At 31.5% G+C, this 22,869-nt stretch overlaps 1 protein-coding gene across 1 annotated transcript in view; it reads left to right on the top strand.

Annotated features, from left to right (window-relative positions):
- Positions 1–219: 219 nt before the first annotated feature.
- The window catches only part of nav2b (neuron navigator 2b), a 106,165-nt gene continuing 83,515 nt past the window's right edge, over positions 220–22,869 (top strand). Inside the window, exons 1-9 of the mRNA XM_073831366.1 lie at positions 220–450; positions 10,948–11,065; positions 11,509–11,561; positions 11,971–12,043; positions 12,129–12,381; positions 15,415–15,483; positions 15,805–15,935; positions 19,710–20,676; positions 21,156–21,265. Of these exons, the coding sequence (XP_073687467.1) occupies positions 220–450; positions 10,948–11,065; positions 11,509–11,561; positions 11,971–12,043; positions 12,129–12,381; positions 15,415–15,483; positions 15,805–15,935; positions 19,710–20,676; positions 21,156–21,265 (2,005 nt within the window). The remainder of the gene's footprint in view (positions 451–10,947; positions 11,066–11,508; positions 11,562–11,970; positions 12,044–12,128; positions 12,382–15,414; positions 15,484–15,804; positions 15,936–19,709; positions 20,677–21,155; positions 21,266–22,869) is intronic.

Here is a 22,869-nt window from a genome sequence, read left to right as displayed (position 1 = left end):
TGGCCGATTATCATGGGAAAGTCATATTATTAGAAGGTTTAGCAAGACCTCTGTGTGCCGTCGAGCTTCCCAGTGCTGCTTAAATGTGAGTTTGTGGACTTACTTCCCACCGCATTGCTCCAGCTGTTAAGTCAGCGTGTGCGGTTGCTCCGAGCCTTTGGTTGCAAGCAGACAACTTTGTGCCAGCATCTGCGTGGTTGGATGTAAAAGGATAAGAAGATGCCTGCTATTCTAGTTGCCTCCAAGATGAAGTCGGGATTGCCCAAACCTGTCCATGGCACCGCTCTACCCATTCCAGCCAGGGTAGCGACCCACCAGAATGGACCTCTGAAGCCTGTGCAGCCCAGCCTCATCCCCATGAAGTCTTCCATCTACAGGCAGCAAAGTCAAGGGAGTGCGACTTTACAGAAAAAGTACCAGACCGCCAAAGAAACATCAGAAGACCCTCAGGTTGGAGCTCTGATGCTTAATTTGTGTGTGGCTTTGTGGTTGCATTGATTTTTGTTCTATTAGATGATCTTCCTTGGATAGCTTAATTCCACATGGGATACTTATTTCATACTAAGTGTAATAATAATAAATAGTAATTAATCAAGATTGTTATTTTGCTCATTTTTATCTTTATACCATAGATTGACCACATCAAAAATAATATGTACTACAGTTTTTCTCGTTATTTCAATTTTTAATCTTAAGAATCTTATGAATTTATATCTTAGAATTGCAACTTTGTTTCTCATAATTATGACTTTATATCTTGCAATGTGACTTTGTTTTTCATAATTGCAACTTTATGACTTTCTCTAAATTGTAACTTCATATCTCGGAATGTACCAAGTTTGAGAGCCAATTTATATCTTGCAGTGCAACATTGCTTCTCATAATTACACATTTGTATCTCGCATTTGCAACTTTTCTTAGAGTTGCAACTTTATATCTTGCAGTGTGACTATATATCACAACTGCGATGTTATATCTCACAAATGCGACTTTTTCTTATAACTTGATATCTTGAAACATGAGTTTGCCTCTCGTAATTGTAACTTTATATCTCGGAATGTATCAAGTATGAGAATCAAAGTCACTTTTTATCTTTCAATGCGACTTTCTCTTAAAAACAAATTAGTATCTCGCAATTGCGACTTTTTTTTTATACTTGCAACTTTATATGTTGCAAAGTGACTTTGTTTCTCATAATACCAAATTTACATCTTGCAGTGTGACTATATCTCACAATTATGACTTTGTTTCTTGTAATTGCGACATTTTATCCTACAGTTGCGACTTTTTTTATACTTGAAACTATATATCTTGCAACATGACTTTGTTTCTCGTAATTGTAACTTCATATTTCAGTATGGGAAACAAAGTCACTTTATATCTTGCAGTGCTACTTTGTTTCTTATAATTCTTATAATTCTTTATTATTATGAATTTGTATCTCGCAGTTATGACTTTTTCTTATAGTTGGAACCTTATATCTTGCAATGTGGCTATATCTCAATTTACGATTTTCTCATAATTGTGACATTATATCACTACTTTATATCTCAATATTATGACTTTAATTCTCATAATTGCAACGTTATATCTCACAATTGCGACCTCTTCCTTATACTTACAACTTTATATCTTTCAACATGACTTTGTTTCTCATAATTGTGACTTTGTATCTTGGAATGTACCAATTATGAGAAACAAAGTCACTTTATATCTTGCAGTTCGATTTTGTTTCTCATAATTACGAACTTGTATCTTGCAATGTGACTATATCTCACAATTATGACTGTGTTTCTCTTAAATGTAATGTCATATCCCGGAATGTATTAAGTATAAGAAGCAAAGTCAGAAAGATCTCATAATTGCGCAGTTTTATCTCACAATTGCGATTTTTTTTTCCTTATACTTGCAACTTTATATGTTGCAATTTGACTGTGTTTCTCATAATTGCAATATTATATTAATTACGACTTTGTTTCTCGTAATTGCGACATTACATCTCACTTTTGCGACTTTTTCTTATACTTGCAACTTTATATCTTGCAATGTGATCTTGTAATTGTAACTTTATACTATTGGGATTTTGTTTCTGACACTTGCAACTTTATATCTCACAATTATGAGTTTGTGTATCAGAATTGCCACATTATATCTCACAATTACAACTTTATCTTATACTTGCAACTTTATATCTCAAAATTCTCATAATTGTTAGATTTTATCTCACAGTTGCAACTTTCTGATAATCGCGACTTTTTATCTTACAATTATGGCTTTGTTTCTCGTAATGGTGACAATATCTCACAATTAAGACTTTTTTCTTATACTTGCAACTTTATGTCTTGCAATGTGACTTTGTTTTTCATAATTACAAATAATCTGGCAATTGTGACTTTTTCTTATAGTTACTTTATATCCTGCAGGGTGACTTTCTCATAATTTTGTGATGTGACTATAACTCACAATTACAACTTTGTTTTTCGTAACTGCAGCTTTATATTTTGTAATGTAACTATATCTTTTTTTTTTTCTTGTAATTGTGATGTTACATCTCACAATTGCCACTTTCTTATACTTTTAATTTTATATCTCAAAATTCTCATAATTGTTACATTTTATCTCACAATTACAACTTTTTTTCTGATACTTGTGACTATATCTCACAGTTATGACTGTTTTTTTTTCCGTAATTGCAACGTTATATCTCACAATTGCGAGTTTTTGACATACCTGCAACTTTATATCTTGCAACGTGACTTTCTCGCAATTGTAACTTTATATTTTGCAATGTTACTATATCTAACTACTTGCAGCTTTATATCTTACAGTTATGACTTAATTGCGATGTCAAATCTTGCAGTTGTGACTTTTTCTTATACTTGCAACTATAGTTATATCTTGCAACATGATGCTGTTTTTCATGATTGTAACTTCATATCTCGGAATGTACCAAGTATGAGAAACAAAGTCACTTTATATCTTTCTGTGCGACTTTGTTTCTCATTATTTCCCACAATTGTAACTTTATATCTCGCAATGTGACTATATCTTACAATTGCGACTTTGTTTCTGATACCTTTTTAAGAAATATTGCGATGTGATTTTGTTTCACGTAATTGTGACTTATTGTTTCACATTATCACTCAAAATTCTCATAATTGTGATGTTTTTTGTCACAAGGGTGATTTTGTTTTTAGACTTGCTACTTTATATCTCACATTGTGACTCAAAATTCTCATTCTTGCGACATTTTATCTCACAATTGACCATATGCACGGATTACTTTGTTTTCGACAAGCCAGCTAAGTCATTTCCGGTCAACTGTACTGTGCTGTAATAGATGTGTACTTTTGCTCATTTTCTCTACATAATCCATTAACAATTGAAGAAAAGTTTTGTTTGTCTAAGAGGACCAAACGTCTATATATACCGTTTTAAGAATGACAAACATGAGTTTAAAAAATACGCGAGTAAACCGGCTAAATATGCTCGAGTCATTGCTTTGATTGACAGTAATAACCGGACAAAACATCTGATGTCAAAAAAAGAGCTGAAATGATTCAGACTAAATTCAGAGTAACAAAACTACAGCAGTAACAAGTTCGTGTTTGTGTTATTAAATTATATAAAATATTTTAAATTCATATCGATTCATATTGAGTGCGTTATTTAATTATTAAACCAGTAATATGTAACTTATTTAATCTGTAGTGAACTATGTATAAGTATTTAAATAATTCATCCTTATAGGCTGTTTGTGTCCGAGCTTCTGTATTTATTTATTTGAATGACTTTCTACACTTGTTATACTATATAATTCACTGTGGTAAAAGTACTACAGTTTATTATACTAGTCATTTTATAATAAATTGAAAAGCAAGACATCTTGAAAAAAACTGTTGAAATGGCAGCTGCAGCCAATGATTGATCCTCTGCTGCCATCTTCTGGTTATATGGGTAATTTCATGTCATTTTCATTTTAAAAAGACGTTGTTTTCCGTGAAAATACATTTTTTCCATGTCGTCTTATGAATGTAAAGTGAATCTTTGAAGCAAATTTTCTTGCACAGCTGTAGAGTTGAAAAATAATAAAGGCTTTAAAATATTACAAGATTTTAAAAAATGTGCTTATGACTGTGAAGGCAAGTTACTGATTATCAATACAATTAAGATGTCCTTGAAGAGAAGTATCGCTAGCTAGCTAACGTTAGCCTAAACACGTTATGATAGTGTTTAGCTGTCAGCATTTAAATGTGCAACTATGCAGGTACAATCTCCTGGGGCTCGGCATTTAAATTATATGTTGTTAAATAATATGAAACTGAATGTTCATGCCGCTATCATTTTTTACAGTGTTGAAATTTTTATTTTTCTCAGTTTCTGACAAGACCAAGGCAGTAGAGGAGTCTCAAGAGTGTCCACCTATATATAGCACATATAAAATGAGCTTCAGCGGAAGTTTCCGAGCTGGCTTATCATTATGCAGAAGTTCTAAAGAACTGTTCATATGGTCAGTTATGACTTTGTTTCTTGTAATTCCACCTCTACATCTCAACATTGCAGCATTAAATCTCACAATATGACTTATTTCTCACTATAAAGATTCTTTCGTAACTTTATATCTTACAATTTAACTTTGTCTCACAGTGTGACTTGATCTCACAACTGCCTTTTCATTTCTTGTATTTGCGAAAATCTTACTGTACAATAATTTACTTATTTTTTTAACTATAGCAGAAACTGTCTTCAATGCAAGGTGCTATTGGAATGTTAATGAACAGAAAAAAAAACTACAGAATGTTTTTTGAGTTTGTCATGTTGAAATTCAAACTTTGAAGAGCTTGTTTGTGTCTTGCGCCCATATTACACCATGACTAGATAGGCAACAACTGTAGGAATGGTGTATGAATACCACTACACCACAATATGTGTGTCAGTTGTATTCATGATTTAGAAACAGTTTCTCTTTGGTCACATTACTACCATTGTGGCTACTGTTTGTAGAGCTTCCCGCTTAAAGCTCCTGTGTTTATACATTTACGTGTTAAAAATATTATGCTTTATAAGAATAGCTCCTGCTGACCTGGTCAGAGCAAATTGTCTGTGAAAATCGCAATGTTCTTCCTTTGGTCCGGGGCAGCGGTGTGTAGGTTCGTGTGTGTGTGTGTGTGTGTGTGTGTGTGTGTGTACATGTGTTTATATAGCTTCATACGTTCAGTAAAGCCTTAAAGGCAGTGAAGAGCCAAGTTCTTCATGTGGTGGGGTAGAATGAAAAGCTCAGCCAGTTGGCCTGTAATTACAGCGCACACGCACACATAGACACGATCATGGAGGTTTTACTACAGTGCTCCATTAGTAGCGGTGAGCCACACTGCAGGTGGGCATTTGGCCATATGGACGACACACACACCAATCCCAGAGGCCAATAGCGGGCACCCTTTAGCAAACACTGCTATTAATATACTACTATGCCCTGCACCTCTGTCCTTCTTTGTTCTGGCCAGGAAGCTGGAAAATGCTTTGCTTTAACTAAAATGGCACTGAATGTGTTTTGCGACAGTGTTGGTGTAAGGATTAGGTTGCCGTTTCAGACACGGTTGACTGCCTTGTAAAACAATGTGACGATTGCAGTTACTAGTTTGTTAAATATCTGCTTTTAATCTTGTGTTTGGAAATTACCAAAAAGACAAGGAATGGAAAGTCCATTACATAAGTTTAGGGACTGCTTTTTGCTCTCTAAATTGTCCTGCACACATTTAGTTGCTTGTTTTTATTGAACTGGTCTTGAAACTTGCAGTGTGGCAGGTTTGCTCTGTTTTTCAAAAAGTTCTTTGGTGTTAAGAGTTTGGTTTAGTGATTGGGTGTGAATTTACCATAGTACGTTGATTTAGTACTGAATAATTACCATAATCACACTGAAATTTTGTATTTGCTGTGATACTGTGATACTTCAAATGGCATTAGCATGGTAAATATGTAGCAAAACTATAGTAATACTGTGGTACTTTTTAAGAAGTATATTGTTTTTAGCAGTACTGTTACTTTAAACTAAATCTATTCAAAACTGGTTTAAGTAATTGGAATAAAGCTATAAAGTGCAAATATTAGATGAAAAGCGTATTTAAAAAAATATAAAAGAAAAGAAAATATTATGTAAACGTCTAAAAATTAAAAAAAGAAACCAAAATAAGTGAGTTATATTAAAATACAAATAAAGTTACATTTTAAAAATAATAAAAAAAAGAGAAAAGCACATCATAAAAATACTAAAATTAAAACTAATTTATTACTAAATAAAAGATGTAAATGTAATGTAAATATTAAATGCAAATCTTGATAAAAAAATTATTATAATAAATTTTTTTTTAAAGTTTGGTTTTAGCAATTGAAATAAAGCTATAAAATTTACATTTTAGATTAAAAACTTATTTTAAAAAAACTTTTAAAAATATCATTACAAATAAAAAAACATTTAAGAAACAAATAAATGAGTTAAAAATACAAATTGAGTTATTAAAAAGAACTGAGAACTGGTTTCGGTAATTAAAATAAAGCTATGAAATGTAAATATTAGGTGAAAACTTATTTTAAAAAAAACGTAAAAGAAAGTTTTAAACAATTTAAAAATGTCAACATTTTAAGAAACTGAAATAAGTGAGTTAAAATAGAATCATTTAAAAAAAAATACAAAAACACATAATAAAATGACTACAATTAAAACTAAATTATTAATAAAATAAATGTCAAAATATGAATAATACTATAATATTTATAAATAATGCTAAAATATATAACTGTTTTTAGTCTTGTTTTTTAGCAGAACTGTTATATTTTACTAAAACTATTGAGAACTGGTTTCTGTAATTTAAAAAAAGCTATAAAATGCAAATATTAGGTGAAAAACGTATTAAAAAATGTAAAAGAAAATTTTGAACAATTTAAAAATGTAAACATTTTAAGAAACTGAAATAAGTGAGTTAAAAATACTAATACATTTAAAAACAATTATTTAAAAAAAATAATGACAAAAGCACATAATAAAACTACTAAAATTAAAATTAATTTATTACTAAAAAAAGATATGTCAAAGTAGGAATAAATACTTGTTTTTTAGCTGTACTGTTACTTTTAACTTAAACTTTTAAAAACTGGTTTCCTTAGTTGGAATAAAGCTAAAAAAAACTTTTTTTTTAAAGTTAATTAAAAAAATTAAGAAACTGAAATAAGTCAGTTAACAATACAAATATAAATCTAATAGAATTATTTTAAAAATAATAAAAATGATAAAAGCACAGAATAAAAATACTAATTTATTACTAAATAAAAATGTCAAAATATGAATAAATAGCCTACTATAATAGTTTAAAATAATTTATAAATAATAATAATAAAAAAAGTTAGTCACAAAACACTACCTTTTGGTATCTTGTTTTTTAGCGGTACTTTTAACAAAAACTATTAAAAACTGGTTTCATTATTTTAAATACAGCTATAAAATGTAAATATTAGATGAAAAACATACAAAAAACTTAAAAGAAAATAAAAAATAGAATAAAAAATGTACAAAATTAAGAAACTGGAACAAGTGAGTAAATAAGTACAATTACTTATTAAATAAGTAAAAAAGTTAAATAGAGTTATTTAAAAATAATAATAAAAATGACAAAAGCACATAATAAAATGAAATTAATTTATTACTAAATAATAGATATGTCAAAATATAAATAAATATTATTATAGTTAATATTATAGTTTATAATTAATAGTAAAGAAAAAAGTTTTTTTAGTCTATTGACACAAAACACTACCCATTGGTGTCTTGTTTTTTAGCTGTACTGTTACTTTTAACTAAAACTATTTTAAACTAGTTTCACTAATAGAAATAAAGCTATAAAATGTAAATATTACATATAAAACTTATATAAAAAAACTTACAAGAAAAAAAAAAAAAAAAAAAATATATATATATATATATATGATTAAAAAATTAAAAACAAATTAAGAAATCAGAATAAGTGAGTTAAAATACAAATAAAGTTAAAGAGAATTATAAAAAAATGCACATAATAAAAGTACTAAAATTACAAAATTTTAAATAAATATTAAATTTTTAAATAAATACTGTAATAATTTATAAATAATAATAAAATATATAAATATTTTTTTTTTATAAAAAATGTTTGTTAGTTTTTGAACAGTTCTCATAAGAATAGATGAAGTATTAACCTGATACTTTATCAGTACGCATTTCAAGTTATAAAAACGACTGTGAGGTCTTTTAGGCCCCAAGCAGAACATGATGGATATAAACACTAATGTGGTCTGTTGTGTTAAATGTGCTATATTTCTTCTAACGTTATTATGTTAACCACGTAATGATTGTTCATGTTAACATTAAACCTGGTTACGCATAGCTCTTCCTCTATGTTTTTATTATTGGACATTATTATTCCCACATGCTGTCCACCGCAGCCTAGAGGTTTTGTTTACAGCGCATGGGTGGAGTGGTTCTCCAGGCTCTGTGGGCAGAAATACAAACAGCCCCCTGCAGAACTCACAAGGAGTCTCTGTATTAAAACCAGCAGTGGCTCCAGTTTTAAATGGCCCGTGTTTAACTCTGATCTGCATCATGTGCAGTCACACCACTTCTTATTATATGTATGTCCCATTCAGACCAAGTTAGACATAACTAGACCAGCAACAAAACACCCACAATCCCTTATTTCTGACCTCTGTACTAGAGGTAGTCAGAGATGAGTGGCCTGTAGAAACTGTGCTGCCTCCAAATGCTTACTTTGTGTAGTTGCACAACAGTTAGGGAGAAGAAAATAGTCATTAGGTATGTTAAAAATGGCGTGGTACCATAGTACACACGCTAATTTTGCAGTATGTATACCATGTATATTGTTTTGTATGCATAAAATACCCAGTTCATTATGTATTATAAAACCAGAACACTGTATGGGATATTTATCATAAAAATGCAATGTGCTTAACTTGATGTACCATCTTTGACGGTGGTGAATGATCCAAAAGCAATATCAAACATAATTTTTGTTATCTTTGTCTGATTAGATTGTTTGATCAGACTGCCATTTATTTTCTATTTATAATATTCTGTGTGTGTGTGTGTGTATATATATATATATATATATATGTGTGTGTGTGTGTGTGTGTGTGTGTGTGTGTGTATGTATGTATGTATGTATGTATGTATGTATGTATGTATGTATGTATATATATATATATATATATATATATATATATATATATATATATATATATATATATATATATATATTATTTTTAAGTATTTATTAAAATAATAAAAAGACTTCAATTTTTTTCCATTTAAGTTTAAAAAACTTAAATAAATTAATCAATTTAAAAAACATTAAAAAATGTTATAAATGACAAATAAGTAAATTAAATAAAAAAAGAATTTTCCACGTATAATTTGCATGTATTTCAATATTTTTAAAAAATGTTTGTTCATTTAAAAACAACAACAGTTATAATATTTGATCATTTATAATTTTTATATATTTATAAAAAAAATATTAAAAATATAATAATTAATAATAATATTATTTTATTTTAAAAATATATTTTATTTTATTATTTATTTATTTATTTATTCATTTATTTATTTATTTATTTTATTCATTTTATCCCTTTTTTCCATCTTTGTCTTGTCGGATTGTTTGATCAGACTTTCATTTTTTCCCTATTTGTTTTTTTGTAAATATTTTAAAATATATTTTTTAAAATACTTTTTATTTATAATATTTTATATTTTTAATTTAATGAATAAATGTTTTTCATTAAATTTAAATAAAAATTATTTTTCCATTATAATTTGCATATATTTAAATAATTTTAAAATGTTTATTCATTTCAAAAACTACAACAATTAATATATTTGATCATTTAGAATTTGTATACAATTTTAAAAAAGAAAAATATAATTAGTAATAATACAATTAATTATTATTATTAATTGCATATTTTTGTCATCCTTGTCCTGTCGGATTGTTTGATCATACTGCCATTTTTTCCTATTTATAAATTTGTAAATACTTGAAAATGTATATTTTGTAATATTTATTAAAATAACAATAACAGTTATAATAATCTGTCAGACTTCCAGTTTTATTTCCATTTAAGTTTTAGAAAAAAAGAAATGTAATAAATAAATAACAATTTTTATTTAATTATAATTTGCATATATTTAAATATTTAAAAAAAAATCCATTTAAAAACAACAGTTATAATATTTAATCTTTTATCATTTATAATTTGTATATATTAAAAAAAAGATTACAAATAAATAATAATAATTAATATTATTACTTGCATATTTTTAGTAGCTTTAATCCCAAAAATAATTGGATTAAAAATGCTAATGTTAAAGATATTATACCACTGTTTGCATACTGTTTTTACATACTATATTTTTCAAATTATACAACAATTATAATATTTGATCATTTATAATTTGTGTACATTTGTAAAAAGATATACAAATATATTTAATAATAATATTAATTAATACATTTTCATATCAGTTTTAATCCCAAAATAATTAGATTAAAAATGGTTAATATTCAAATATGTTCCTAAAGATATCACACTACTGATTGCATACTGTTTCAAGTATTATACTTCTCCAAAATATGCTGTACATTATAAAGTATTACCTTATATTTTGCGCCTTAACCATTTTAAAAATCATTTGTAGAGTCTGGAATTCCAGACCTTTTTGACAGCCTACTTATACGAATAATTTTCCTGGAAATGTCTCTGTCTTCACTCTAATGTTTAAATGGTAGCTTATGGACCACAGTGTGGCATGAGTCTTTCATCCATGTAAAATCTGAACCCAGAGTTAGATGTTAAGTGCCTTTTCCTCATTCAGTCTCTTTCTATTTTTCTTTGAATGAATAGATTTATACAGATTGGGCCAACCACTACCTAGCCAAGTCCGGACACACACGCCTGATTAAAGACCTCCAACAGGATGTTGCCGACGGCGTTCTGCTGGCAGAAATCATTCAGGTTGTAGGTAAGATTAAAGGTATAAAAAAAAATAATTTTCCATAATAATTCTTCCATAAGAAAAAAATTAATCCATCAAACCTACAATTTTACTCCATGATACCGGTAATTCTAACCATAATGAGGAGTTGGAGGCGGAGGACTGGCAAAGAAATGGACACACATGAGTATCAAGGAAACTCACCACCTTTATTATTTTCAGTGTGTTTTGAAGCTGTTTTATGAGATCAGTTTCTGAAAAGGGGTGATTTGTGGATGGTTTATGAGGCTACAAACTGAGCTGTGAACATTTTATTAAGCTGAAATAAAATAAACATGTGCCAGAAGAGGATTCTTGTTATACATGCAAAAACCTGATGGCCACACCAAGTCAATATTTTCATGAACCAACAGATATATTATGGTGTTACGTTAATTCACTGCCATTCGTTTTTTCATCTTTCTATTCAGCTAATGAGAAGATTGCAGATATCAATGGATTCCCAGAGAGTCGTTCTCAAATGGTGAGACTCAAAATTGATTTATCACAATTTCTGTCCAGGTTGTTGTGAAAAGAAACACCATAAATGTATATTTTGACGTTTTCTTAGAGAAACACACTGAAATATAACCCTATAAATCTATATCAAGTGTGTTCATTTTTGGGTGAACTGTCCCTTTAAGAAACAACCTCAGCAAGGACAATGGCAGGTCTTGTTGACCTTAAAACCCTGGTGTTAACCAGCATGCTATAGTCTGTCGTCTCGCCAGTGATCAGGATATACATTGTAATGTCACAGGAACACCGCAGGACAGACCCACAGGGTTGTAAACCACAAATCTACCCTGTTGAGCGCCATCTGTTGGGTTATATGCCCTGTGTGGAAACCAGCCGCAGTAGGGTCACATTTTCCATAATTTTCTCTTTAACAGATTGAGAACATCGACGCCTGTTTGGGCTTCCTGGCAGCTAAAGGGGTGAACATAAAGGGACTTTGTGCCGAAGGTCAGCAGACTCAATTTAACCAGTGCCTATTAATACTTTAAAAACAATATGTCAACAGGTTTCTTTTCTTTTTCTACCAAACCAGAGATCCGCAGTGGCAATCTGAAGGCCATTTTAGGCCTGTTCTTTACTCTGTCACGCTTCCGGCAGCAGCAGCAGACTTTGAAACGAGCTTCCAGCAATGTTCAGCTGCTTCAGAACAACCAGGCCCACCGATGTGCCAGTCCTGCTCTGCCTCCTCATACTCCTCCCTGTAGCTCTCCTTGTCCTTCTCCTATCCACCAACAATATACCTCCTCCCCATGTGCACAGAAACCACAGACAGACCTGCAATCCAGGTATTATTCTCTAGCTCATATACTGGATAGCTTCTTCATTGACTTTATAGCAGGATTGACACATCAGTAATTAACTTAAAAGGGATAGTGAACCCAAAAATGAAAATTCTGTCATTAATTACTCACTCTCATGTCGTTCCAAACCTATAAGACCTTCGTTCATCTTCAGAACACAAATTAAGATATTTTTGATGAAATCCAAGAGCTTTCTGACCCTGCATAGACAGCAACGCAACTACCACGTTCAAGACCCAGAAAGGTAGTAAGGACATTGTTAAAATAGTCTGTGTGACATCAGTGGTTTAACCGTAATGTTATGAAGCTATGAGAATACTTTTGTCTGCAAAGAAAAAAATGTAACAACTTTATTCAACAATTTCTTCTCTTCCATGTCAGTCTTTTTTACGTTTGTTCAAGAGAGTACCACCACGAATGCTTGGTGGGTTTTATGGGATTTGGAATGACATGAGAGTAATTAATGACAGAATTTTCATTTTTGGGTAAAACAGCCCTTTAAATAATTTGAATAGAAAAAACATATTTGAAAACTATTTTATTTTATTTTATTTTATCTGAGAGCTTTTTTTATTTCTATTTTAGGGTTAACCAGCCCTTTAAATAATTTGGATAGATAAAAACATATTTTATTTTAGACAGGATAGAATACATGACAGAATTTTTATTTTAGGGTGAACCAGCACTTTAAATAATTTGGATAGATAAAACATATTTTATTTTATTTATTTAATTTTAGGGTTAACTAGCCTTTTAAATAATTTGGATAGAGAAAAACTTTTTATTTTATTTTATTTTATTTTTTTTTTCAGGGTTAACCAGCCCTTTAAATAATTTGGATACATAAAAACATATTTTATTTTATTTTAGATAGGATAGAATACATGACAGAATTTTTATTTTAGGGTGAACCAGCACTTTAAATTAATAAAATAGAGAAACATATTTTATTTTTTTATTTTAGACAATATAAAATACATGACAGATTTTTTTTTATTTTAGGGTTAACCAGCCCTTTAAATAATTTGGATAGAAAAAAACATATTTGAAAACTATTTTATTTTATCTGAGAGCTTTTTTTTAATTCTATTTTAGGGTTAACCAGCCCTTTAAATAATTTGGATAGATAAAAACATTTTATTTTAGACAGGATAGAATACATGACAGAATTTTTATTTTAGGGTGAACCAGCACTTTAAATAATTTGGATAGATAAAACATTTTATTTTATTTTATTTTATTTTATTTTATTTTATTTTATTTTATTTTAGGGTTAACTAGCCCTTTAAAAATTTGGATAGAGAAAAACATATTGTATTTTATTTTATTTTATTTTATTTTAGGGTTAACTAGCCTTTTAAATAATTTGGATAGAGAAAAACTTTTTATTTTATTTTATTTTATTTTATTATTTTTTTTATTTTTTTTCAGGGTTAACCAGCCCTTTAAATAATTTGGATACATAAAAACATATTTTATTTTATTTTAGATAGGATAGAATACATGACAGAATTTTTATTTTAGGGTGAACCAGCACTTTAAATAATAAAATAGAGAAACATATTTTATTTTTTTATTTTAGACAATATAAAATACATGACAGATTTTTTTTTATTTTAGGGTTAACCAGCCCTTTAAATAATTTGGATAGAAAAAAACATACTGTATTTTATTTTATTTTATTTTATTTTATTTTAGGGTTAACTAGCCTTTTAAAAAATTTGGATAGAGAAAAATATATTTTATTTTATTTTATTTTATTTTAGGGTTAACTAGCCTTTTAAATAACTTGGATAGAGAAAAACATGTTTTTTATTTATTATTTGATTTTATTTATTTATTTATTTTATTTTATTTTTTTAACCAGTCCTTTAAATATTTTATTTTAGACAAGATAAAATACAATATCATGAGAAAATGTTATTCTTGTCGCATTAGACTTGGTGTGACCATAGTACTTAAAGAGGCCAACATGTTACATTTTGAAATCTTTAAAATTCTAATTTTCGCTTTTTTGGTGTAAATATTTCATTCAAATTGTTATAGTTTCAGATTCTCTTAAACTTCTCTTAATAGCTTTTTAACTTTTTACATTCTCAACATTTCTAACAAGTAACCTTTCATTTCCATTTCTAACCTCCCTTCCAGTGTTGCTTTAGTATTGTTTTGTATAAGCTATTATAATATTTATTCATATTTTAAAATTAGCTTTTATTCTTGTATTTTCAAAATATCAAATTTTAATCATTTTAATTGGTGCTTTTGTCATTTTACTTGTACTTTTTTTTTTTTTTTATTTGTAGTTTTAGTCATTTTAAGTATTTCCACCTAAACTTATTTTATATCAGTTATTTGCCAGGGCAACAGTTTTTTAAGTTTCTAGTCTAATATTTATATTTTATTTTATAATTTATCAGCTTTATTTCAATTAAAAAATATTTTTAATAGTTTTAAAGGGGACATTGGATGCAAATTCATTTTTACATTGTGTTTGCATATAAATGTGTCTTAGCAGTGTGTGGACACAACCACCCTACAATCATAAAAATTCAGTCACTAAACAGTCCCAGTTATTAAGGCTTTTTGATTTTTGGAGCTGTATGAAAATGAAGAGTCTTCATTTTCTCCCGACATCAGAGCCACTGAGAATGCAGTGGACTAGTTTTGTTTTTAATGGTAATTCGCCACCAAATACACAAAAAAACTGAAGAGAGGGGCGGGGTGAACAGTAGCTCATTATCATTTAAAGAGGCATGCACCGAAACGGCTTCCTGTGAATGAAGCTGTTTTTGACAACGTAAAAAGGGTGTTGCTTTACATGACTATTGTGGAATTTTAAGCAAAGTATGTTGATGACATATCATGAAGACCCTAAAGAATCATACCAACTTGTGGAAAATGGGCATCTGATGTCCCCTTTGATTCACAATAACAACACTGGTTGTTTCTTCTTAACACTTTAACACTTTTCTGTCTGTCCCTTTTTCTCTCTCTTTTGATTTGCTCTCAATCTTGAAGTCATCCATCCAAAGACTCCAATCAGAAAAAAGCTGTCAAACTCTCAGTTGCTCAGAAAAAGAACTCTAGGTCAGCTTTCAACATTTCTATCACACCAAACCTGATTTACCTCTCCTTATCCTCCCAGTATATTATTGCACAACAGCACCATCTACTGGTGGTCTTGTGAATCCACACAATCCAATCATGTGTCATAAGGTCCAAATAAGCATGTGAATCCCCTTCAATAGTCATTCTGTTCTCATTCATATGATCAGATGTGGATTATATAAAAAGGTCACTAAGGTTTATTTATATAATTGGCAATCCAGTCTTGTGTTTTTGCAGCATAAATAGAAATTGTTTAAAGAAAAAGGATGAGCTTGTTCTGACTGAACTTGTTTAACACAGACTTTCGAGTCCCTCGGTGAGGTCGGGCGGTGACAGTAAACCTCGAACCTCAAACGCCAACAGACGCAGCCAAAGCTTCAACCAATGTGACCGATTAACACCATCAATCTCTGCCAGCGCTCATGAAAGAGGTACGTTAATCGCATTCCTTTACACAATCTGAAATTATCCATGTGGTTTATGTAAGAGTACGTAAGCAGTTTGGCAAAAAGCTGTTATTAATTGTGTATATTTATTTATTTATTACTTGCTCAATAGTACAATGAATTACTCATTGAGGGATTCAAACCTATAACCTTTCACACAGATGTTTAACCACTATGCCATGACACTTATTTAAAAAGAAGGCTTACGTGTGAAAAATTGAAGATTATCTGACTTTTCCTTGCTCAAATTGGTTTAAAAAATCTGAAAATACAATTTATAATTAAATATATTATTAAAAAATCATTACTATATCTTTTTTAAAATGTTAATACATTATTATTATTATTATTTTAGAAAATAAAACTGGTATTTTTAAATATATAAATAAAATGGACTTGAACTTAAAGAACCGTAAAAGTACCATAAAGACAACACAATATTTATAATCATTTTTGTTGGACATTTTTCAACAACATTTTGACCAAGATTTTCCAGTATTTTCATTTAAACATTTTTCTTGCTCAGAATGATTGATTTAAACCATCCTCCCTCAATTGTTGGGTAACTGCTCATAATGTTCACAGTTTTATGATTCTGTAATTGCATGCTGTGTTGTTGACACATTTTTGGCCCACTGTTGTTTCATTATGGCAAGCTCGGTTTACTTCAGCATTGAGTTATTTAGGGTGGTTACCCCTCCAACATGTCACATCGTTGAGTGCATGTGAATATGTGGATTTTTGTATTCAAACCATAGTCATAAAACCATATGAAGTAATTTTCCCTGCTTGCACATGCATGATGTACATATCTGTGTGTGGTTGGTATGGACTCTGAGCTGCACGCTGCTGACTCTGGTATGAAGATGATGATGATGAGGTGTTTACTGCTGACTGATTCAGCTCTAATTAGTGTACTTGTGGCAAAACCAGAAGAAGAAGCCGAGAGAGAGGAAAAAAGTCAGTTATCATGACAAAATGTCATACGGAGTGAGATTGAGCAGTTAGGAAGATATGCAAGGAAGGTGAGACTGTGAGGAACCTGCCTATAAGGTAAGCACTGTTAAACCGAGTCTTAATGCAGCAGGCTGGTAAATAACTTAAATAACACAGTCAAGGGAAACCACCATTTTAGCAGCACAGAGAAATGACATTGATTTTCCATTGATGAAATTAGGGCAATTGTGAATGAGCAACTGAGCAGAACAAAGTTTTATCACATGATGAATTTTCATGCATGTCATGCTGATATGTATTTAATATAATATGTAATGTAAGCTCGAAAAATAGTTTTAATGACTGTTAGTCACATGAAAACTGCGCCTTGGAAATTATGTTTGCATGTAACCAAATAATCATTTGTATCACAGTCTCAAATATCAAGAATATGTGACCCTGGACCACAAAACCAGTCATAAGGGTCAATTTTTTGAAACTGAGATTTATTCATCATCTGAATGCTGAAATAAATAAGCTTCCATTGATGTATGGTTTGTTAGGATAGGACAATATAAAAAATCTAAATATTGAGAAAAGTTTTCCAAATGAAGTTCTTAGCAATGCATATTACTAAGCAAAAATTAAGTTTTATTGTGTTCATGGTAGAAAATGTACAAAATATTTTCATGGAACATGATCTTTACTTAATATCCTAATGATTTTTGACATAAAAGAAAAATAGATCATTTTGATCCATACAATGCATTGGTTGGCTATTGCTACAAATATACCTGTGCTACTTACGACTGGTTTTGTGGTCCAGGGTCACACATGTGTCATTTTATTTCACCGTAACAATATATCACAATATAGTTCTTTAAGTTAGGTCTTTATGATAGCTAAATTCACAAAAACAAGATGAAACTAATTACAAGCAATAGCACAACTGCAGTAGAACAAATAAATTGTAAATGCTACATGCATTGTATAATATAATCAAATAGAAAATTTCTGCATATTCACTTTGTAAATTAAATATATATTTCTTTTTATTAAAGTTACCAAAGTGACTTAGTCAAGAGCAGTGAGAGATTTTCTCACTTTTGTTGTTTGAGTAACATTAATGACAGACAGCAGGAATATTAGACTGCTGTCACTTTAAAGGAGTAGTTCACTTTCAGAACAAAAATTTACAGATAATGTACTCACCCCCTTGTCATCCAAGATGTTCATGTCTTTCTTTGTTCAGTCGTAAAGAAATTGTGTTTTTTGAGTAAAAAACACAATTTCAGGATTTCTCTCCATATAATGGACTTCTATGGTGCCCCTGAGTTTGAACTTCCAAAATGTAGTTTAAATGCAGCTTCAAAGGGCTCTAAATGATCCCAGCTGAGGAAGAAGGGTCTTATCTAGTGAAACAATCGGTTATTTTCTAAAAACATCTACAACTTGTATACTTTTTAATCTTAAACGCTCATCTTGCCAAGCTAGACGAGACAAGCATTTGAGGTTAAAAAGTATATAAATTGTAATTTCTTCTAGAAAATAACCCATCGTTTTGCTAGATAAGACCCTTCTTTCCTCGGCTGGGGTCGTTTAGAGCCCTTTGAAGCTGCATTTTGGAAGTTCAAACTCGGGGCACCATAGAAGTCCATTATAAGAAGAGAAATCCTGAAATGTTTTACTCAGAAAACATAATTTCTTTACGACTGAAGAAAGAAAGACATGAACATCTTGGATGACAAGGGGGTGAGTACACTATTTGTAAATTTTTGTTCTGAAAGTGAACTACTCCTTTAAGAGCTGCAATGTGTTTACTTTCTCAGTTTATTTTCACTTAAGACCTAAATTACTGTGTTTACAAGGATACTAGCAAAGCCTGTCCTTTTGACACATACAAGTACATGTATTTAACCATTCAAGAACTATAAAGCGGGAAAAATAACTCAGTTCTCAGTACTCCTGTGCTCTATAATTACTGCCTTCATGTGTGTGCCATATAGCGAAATGGGTTCTCTTTCGCTGCTTATTGCTTTTCAATGGCTTAAAATCACTCGTTTTTATACCACAATGGTTAAAATGCATGCAAACAATACGTTTTCATGACCACGTAGCACAGGAATATCAAGTGAGCGTGTAACCGCGAAACAGACGATAGTCCAAAATCTCTACTGGTTAATCGTGTCTATCAGTATATTACCCACCCTTACTTACACAGTCTCTTTTTTTTAACACCATGGTTTTATCTCAAAAATAAACGTTAATACATCACATCACATACTTCAGATATTTCTCGTCATAGTTCATGCTTCCTTTTCTCAGCACTTCATCCAGTACACTTTCATATTTTTAAACTCCCATGGGCATCACACTTGCTAATGTGTATGTGCAACAACTTGACTGCACTTGCTAGCGTTTGAAAGATTTGACCCACTTTCTCTCTGCCAGAGTGGCTATTTGACCTCCCTACTTGGCCAATTGCCTGTTACAGTTAAAATGTCCAAAAAGTGACCCAAAGCAATTCAAAAATATATATCTTTTAGTAATTTTTTGCCTGTCTTAAAGGGATAGTTCACCCAAAAATGAAACTTCTGTCATTAATTACTCACCCTCATGCCGTTCCAAACCCATAAGACCTTCGTTCACCTTTGGAACACAAATTAAGATATTTTTGATGAAATTCAAGAGCTTTCTGACTCTGCATAGACTGCAACACAACTGACAAGTTCAAAGCCCAGAAAGGTAGTAAGGACATTGGTAAAATAGTCCATGTTGTGGTGAATCTCTTTTAAAATGTTATGTTTCATTTTGAATTTGCAGAGAAATCCACACCATCACCCATAATGGTTGATCATGGACCAGTCAGCTCTTCTATTCCTCCACCCAGCTGCACCAGCACCACAACTACCACCTCTAAATCCTGGAGAAGCAAGTCGCTCAGTGCTAAACACACTGCTACATCCTCCATGGTCACGGTTAAACAACCACCCCCAAATTCTCTTGAGGTTCCTCCCAAGGTGATTGCCCAGAAGTCCATGCTGGAAAAGCTCAAGCTCTTTAACAGCAAAACAGGTTCCAGAACTTCCAAGGTCATCAGTACAGAAGATATCAGTGCTGCTGAACCAGAAGAAGGCCAGATTTGCCCCATACACACTGAAGCCCACCCTGGAAACCAAAGACCTGTAACTCCCAGCAGTTCTGGTAGCTCAAGTCCCAAGCTAGCACTCAAGGGCATTGCACAGTTGACGCTTGGAAGAGCTTTGGCAACCAAAACAACCTCTGCAAAAGCGAGTGAAAAAGTTAAAGAGAAGTCAAAGCCTAAAGAGAAAGATAAGCTCAAACAGCTTCCTGTTACAGAACCTGAACATCTTAAAACTGATAACAAAACTGATGGACATGTTGCTCCCGAGACTAAGAAGTCTGTTCCCAAAGGAAATAAAGTAAAGAAAGACAATGCCAAATCAGCCATAAGTGGGATTCCCAAACCAAACCAAGGAAAGGGTTCACTTGCGAATAGGACTATAGCATCGCCCCTTTGTTGTCCGGAGGGAGAACGGTCACGGAATGGAAAGATAGGAGGTCTTTCTGTGCATAAGGGGCAGAAAGACAACAGAAACTACAGCTCTACATCTAGCTTGGCATTTCCAGAAGGGAAAAGTTGCCAAGATCTTACTCTCGATGCACAGACCAACTCAATAGCCAGCAATACAGTCAGTGTACAACTTCCACAGCTCCAACAACAATACAACCATCCCAACATGGCCACTGTCGCCCCATTTATGTACAGGTGACACCTTTATGATATTTTTTACTTAGTAGTAAAAATATCTAAGTAGTTTACTTTCAGATTGAAAATTTCCTGATAATTTACTCACCTCCATGTCATCCAAGATGTTCATGTCTTTCTTTCTTCAGTCGCAAAGAAATTACGTTTTTTTTTTTTTTTTGAGGAAAACATTCCATGGATTTTCTCCATATAGTGAATTTCAATGGGTTGAAGGTCCAAATTGCAGTTTCAATGCAGCTTCAAAGTGCTCTACACGATCCCAGCCGAGGAATAAGAGTCTAATCTAGCGAAACGTTGGGTCATTTTCTTTAAAAAAAAAAAAGAAGTTTTTCCTTAAAAACCTTAATTTCTTTTTTACTGAAGAAAGACTTGAGCATCTTGGATGACATTGAGGGTGAGTAAATTATCAGGAAATTTCATTTTGGAAATGGAACTCTTGGCTTTGAACTAGAAGGTTGTCCTTTCTCTTTGTACAGCAGGTCTCAAACAGAAATTGATAAGACTGGCCTAATGGCAGGAGTGGAGGAAAGGAGAGAACGAACAGGCCTGAGCAGCAAATCCATCCATACTTCTCTGGAGAACCTGACAGGTAAACATGAGCGTACTCATTCACGACACTACAAAAAAACAGTAAAGAATCATTCAACTTAAGTTGTTTAGGAAGCTTAATTAAAACGGTAACTGAAAAGAATAAAACTAGAAAACATGCAAAATTCTGTAACTTTAAGTAAATATTTTGCTACAAAAATGACATCAAATGCTTCGCTGGGGCTGCTCCTCAGGGCCACAAATAAATCGATTCCAAGTGAATCATTTCAGTGCCTCATAGTGAATCTTTTTTAGTGATTCACAGTAAATCAGTACAGTGATTCATAATGAATCATTTTAGAAATTTGTGGCAAATTATTTTAGTGAATCTTTTAACATTTTGCTAAAATGATTTGAAAGAGGGCACAGTCGGGAAACCATGTGAAGTGTTACCTCCCTGGGCGTATTTTCATTATTGCTGTTATTATTTATTCTTTCTGGTTTACAAATGTGGGGGCGTGATATATTTAAATGACCAGAAAGTGACGTCTTTTATAGATTGGAATGTGTTCACTGGTGCAAGGCGTAATGTATTGCCTTTAACTGATGAGGGCTCGGCTCGAGTAAAGTGTCTTTTCTTTTGCTCAGACCGAAATCCCATCTAACTCACTTGGTAAGAAAAGTAGTGATAAGCGGGTTTGCTTCTTCTGTCTTGACCCAAACCTCATTTCTGATTGTAAGGATTGGAAACATGAAGTTGCTGCATCACGACCCAAAATTGTAGCTTTGGTCAACACGCTGTGTGACATTAATAATGCTGCTACTGCTACTGCTACTCATGGGTATCAGCCATTTTTACTGGAAAGCACAGTGTCTCTTTCATCTGACTCTAAAGGAAAGTCACTAAAGATTCTGATAGACTGGATCAGTCCAGTCACTTAATCGGGAAGAACTGTTGTCTTTACTGTCTAAAAAAGAAAAACTCCATCTCATTTTCTCCTCCAACTTCAAAATAGTTTCAACATCATTTTACCTTTTTTGTTGACTTTCTTTGCACGCTCGCTTTGTAAACACTGGGTCGGTACTTCCGCCTACGTCATGCATGACCTTTCTAACATGACAAGTCGTGGATGTAGAACTAGTGCAAGACGAGCATTTGTGGTTGAAAAGTATATACATTTTTGTTTTTAAAAAAAATGACAGATTGATAAGATATTCGCTAGATAAGACCCTTCCTCGTCTGAGATCATATAAAGCCCTTTAAAGCTGCATTGAAACTGCAATTTGGACCTTCAACTCACTGGTCCCCATTGAAGTCCACTATTTAGAGAAAAATCCTGGAATGTTTTCCTCAAAAACCTTCATCTCTTTTCGACTGAAGAAAGAAAGACATGCACATCTTCAATGACATTGGGCAGTAAATTATCAGCATTTAAATTTGAATCCTTTAATGTCACTCTACTGAACATTTTCTACTGAACAAGAGTTGCTACTTTTAGGTACTTACTCCCTCTAATGCCTAGTTGGGACAAGGTCATTTACTGTGTATAAAACAACACTGATTATTTATGAATAAGCGAGCACTCTTGAGGCCAATGTCAGGCTGGTCTGAGGTCTGAACAAAAAAACAAAACAGCACTCATCTGCATTCAAAAGGCTATGGAT

This window comes from Garra rufa, chromosome 25 (assembly GCF_049309525.1).
Source record: "Garra rufa chromosome 25, GarRuf1.0, whole genome shotgun sequence".
Classification (NCBI taxonomy): Eukaryota; Metazoa; Chordata; class Actinopteri; order Cypriniformes; family Cyprinidae; genus Garra; species Garra rufa.
Note: the sequence above shows the minus strand (reverse complement) of the source record. Positions and strands in the feature narration are given on the sequence as shown.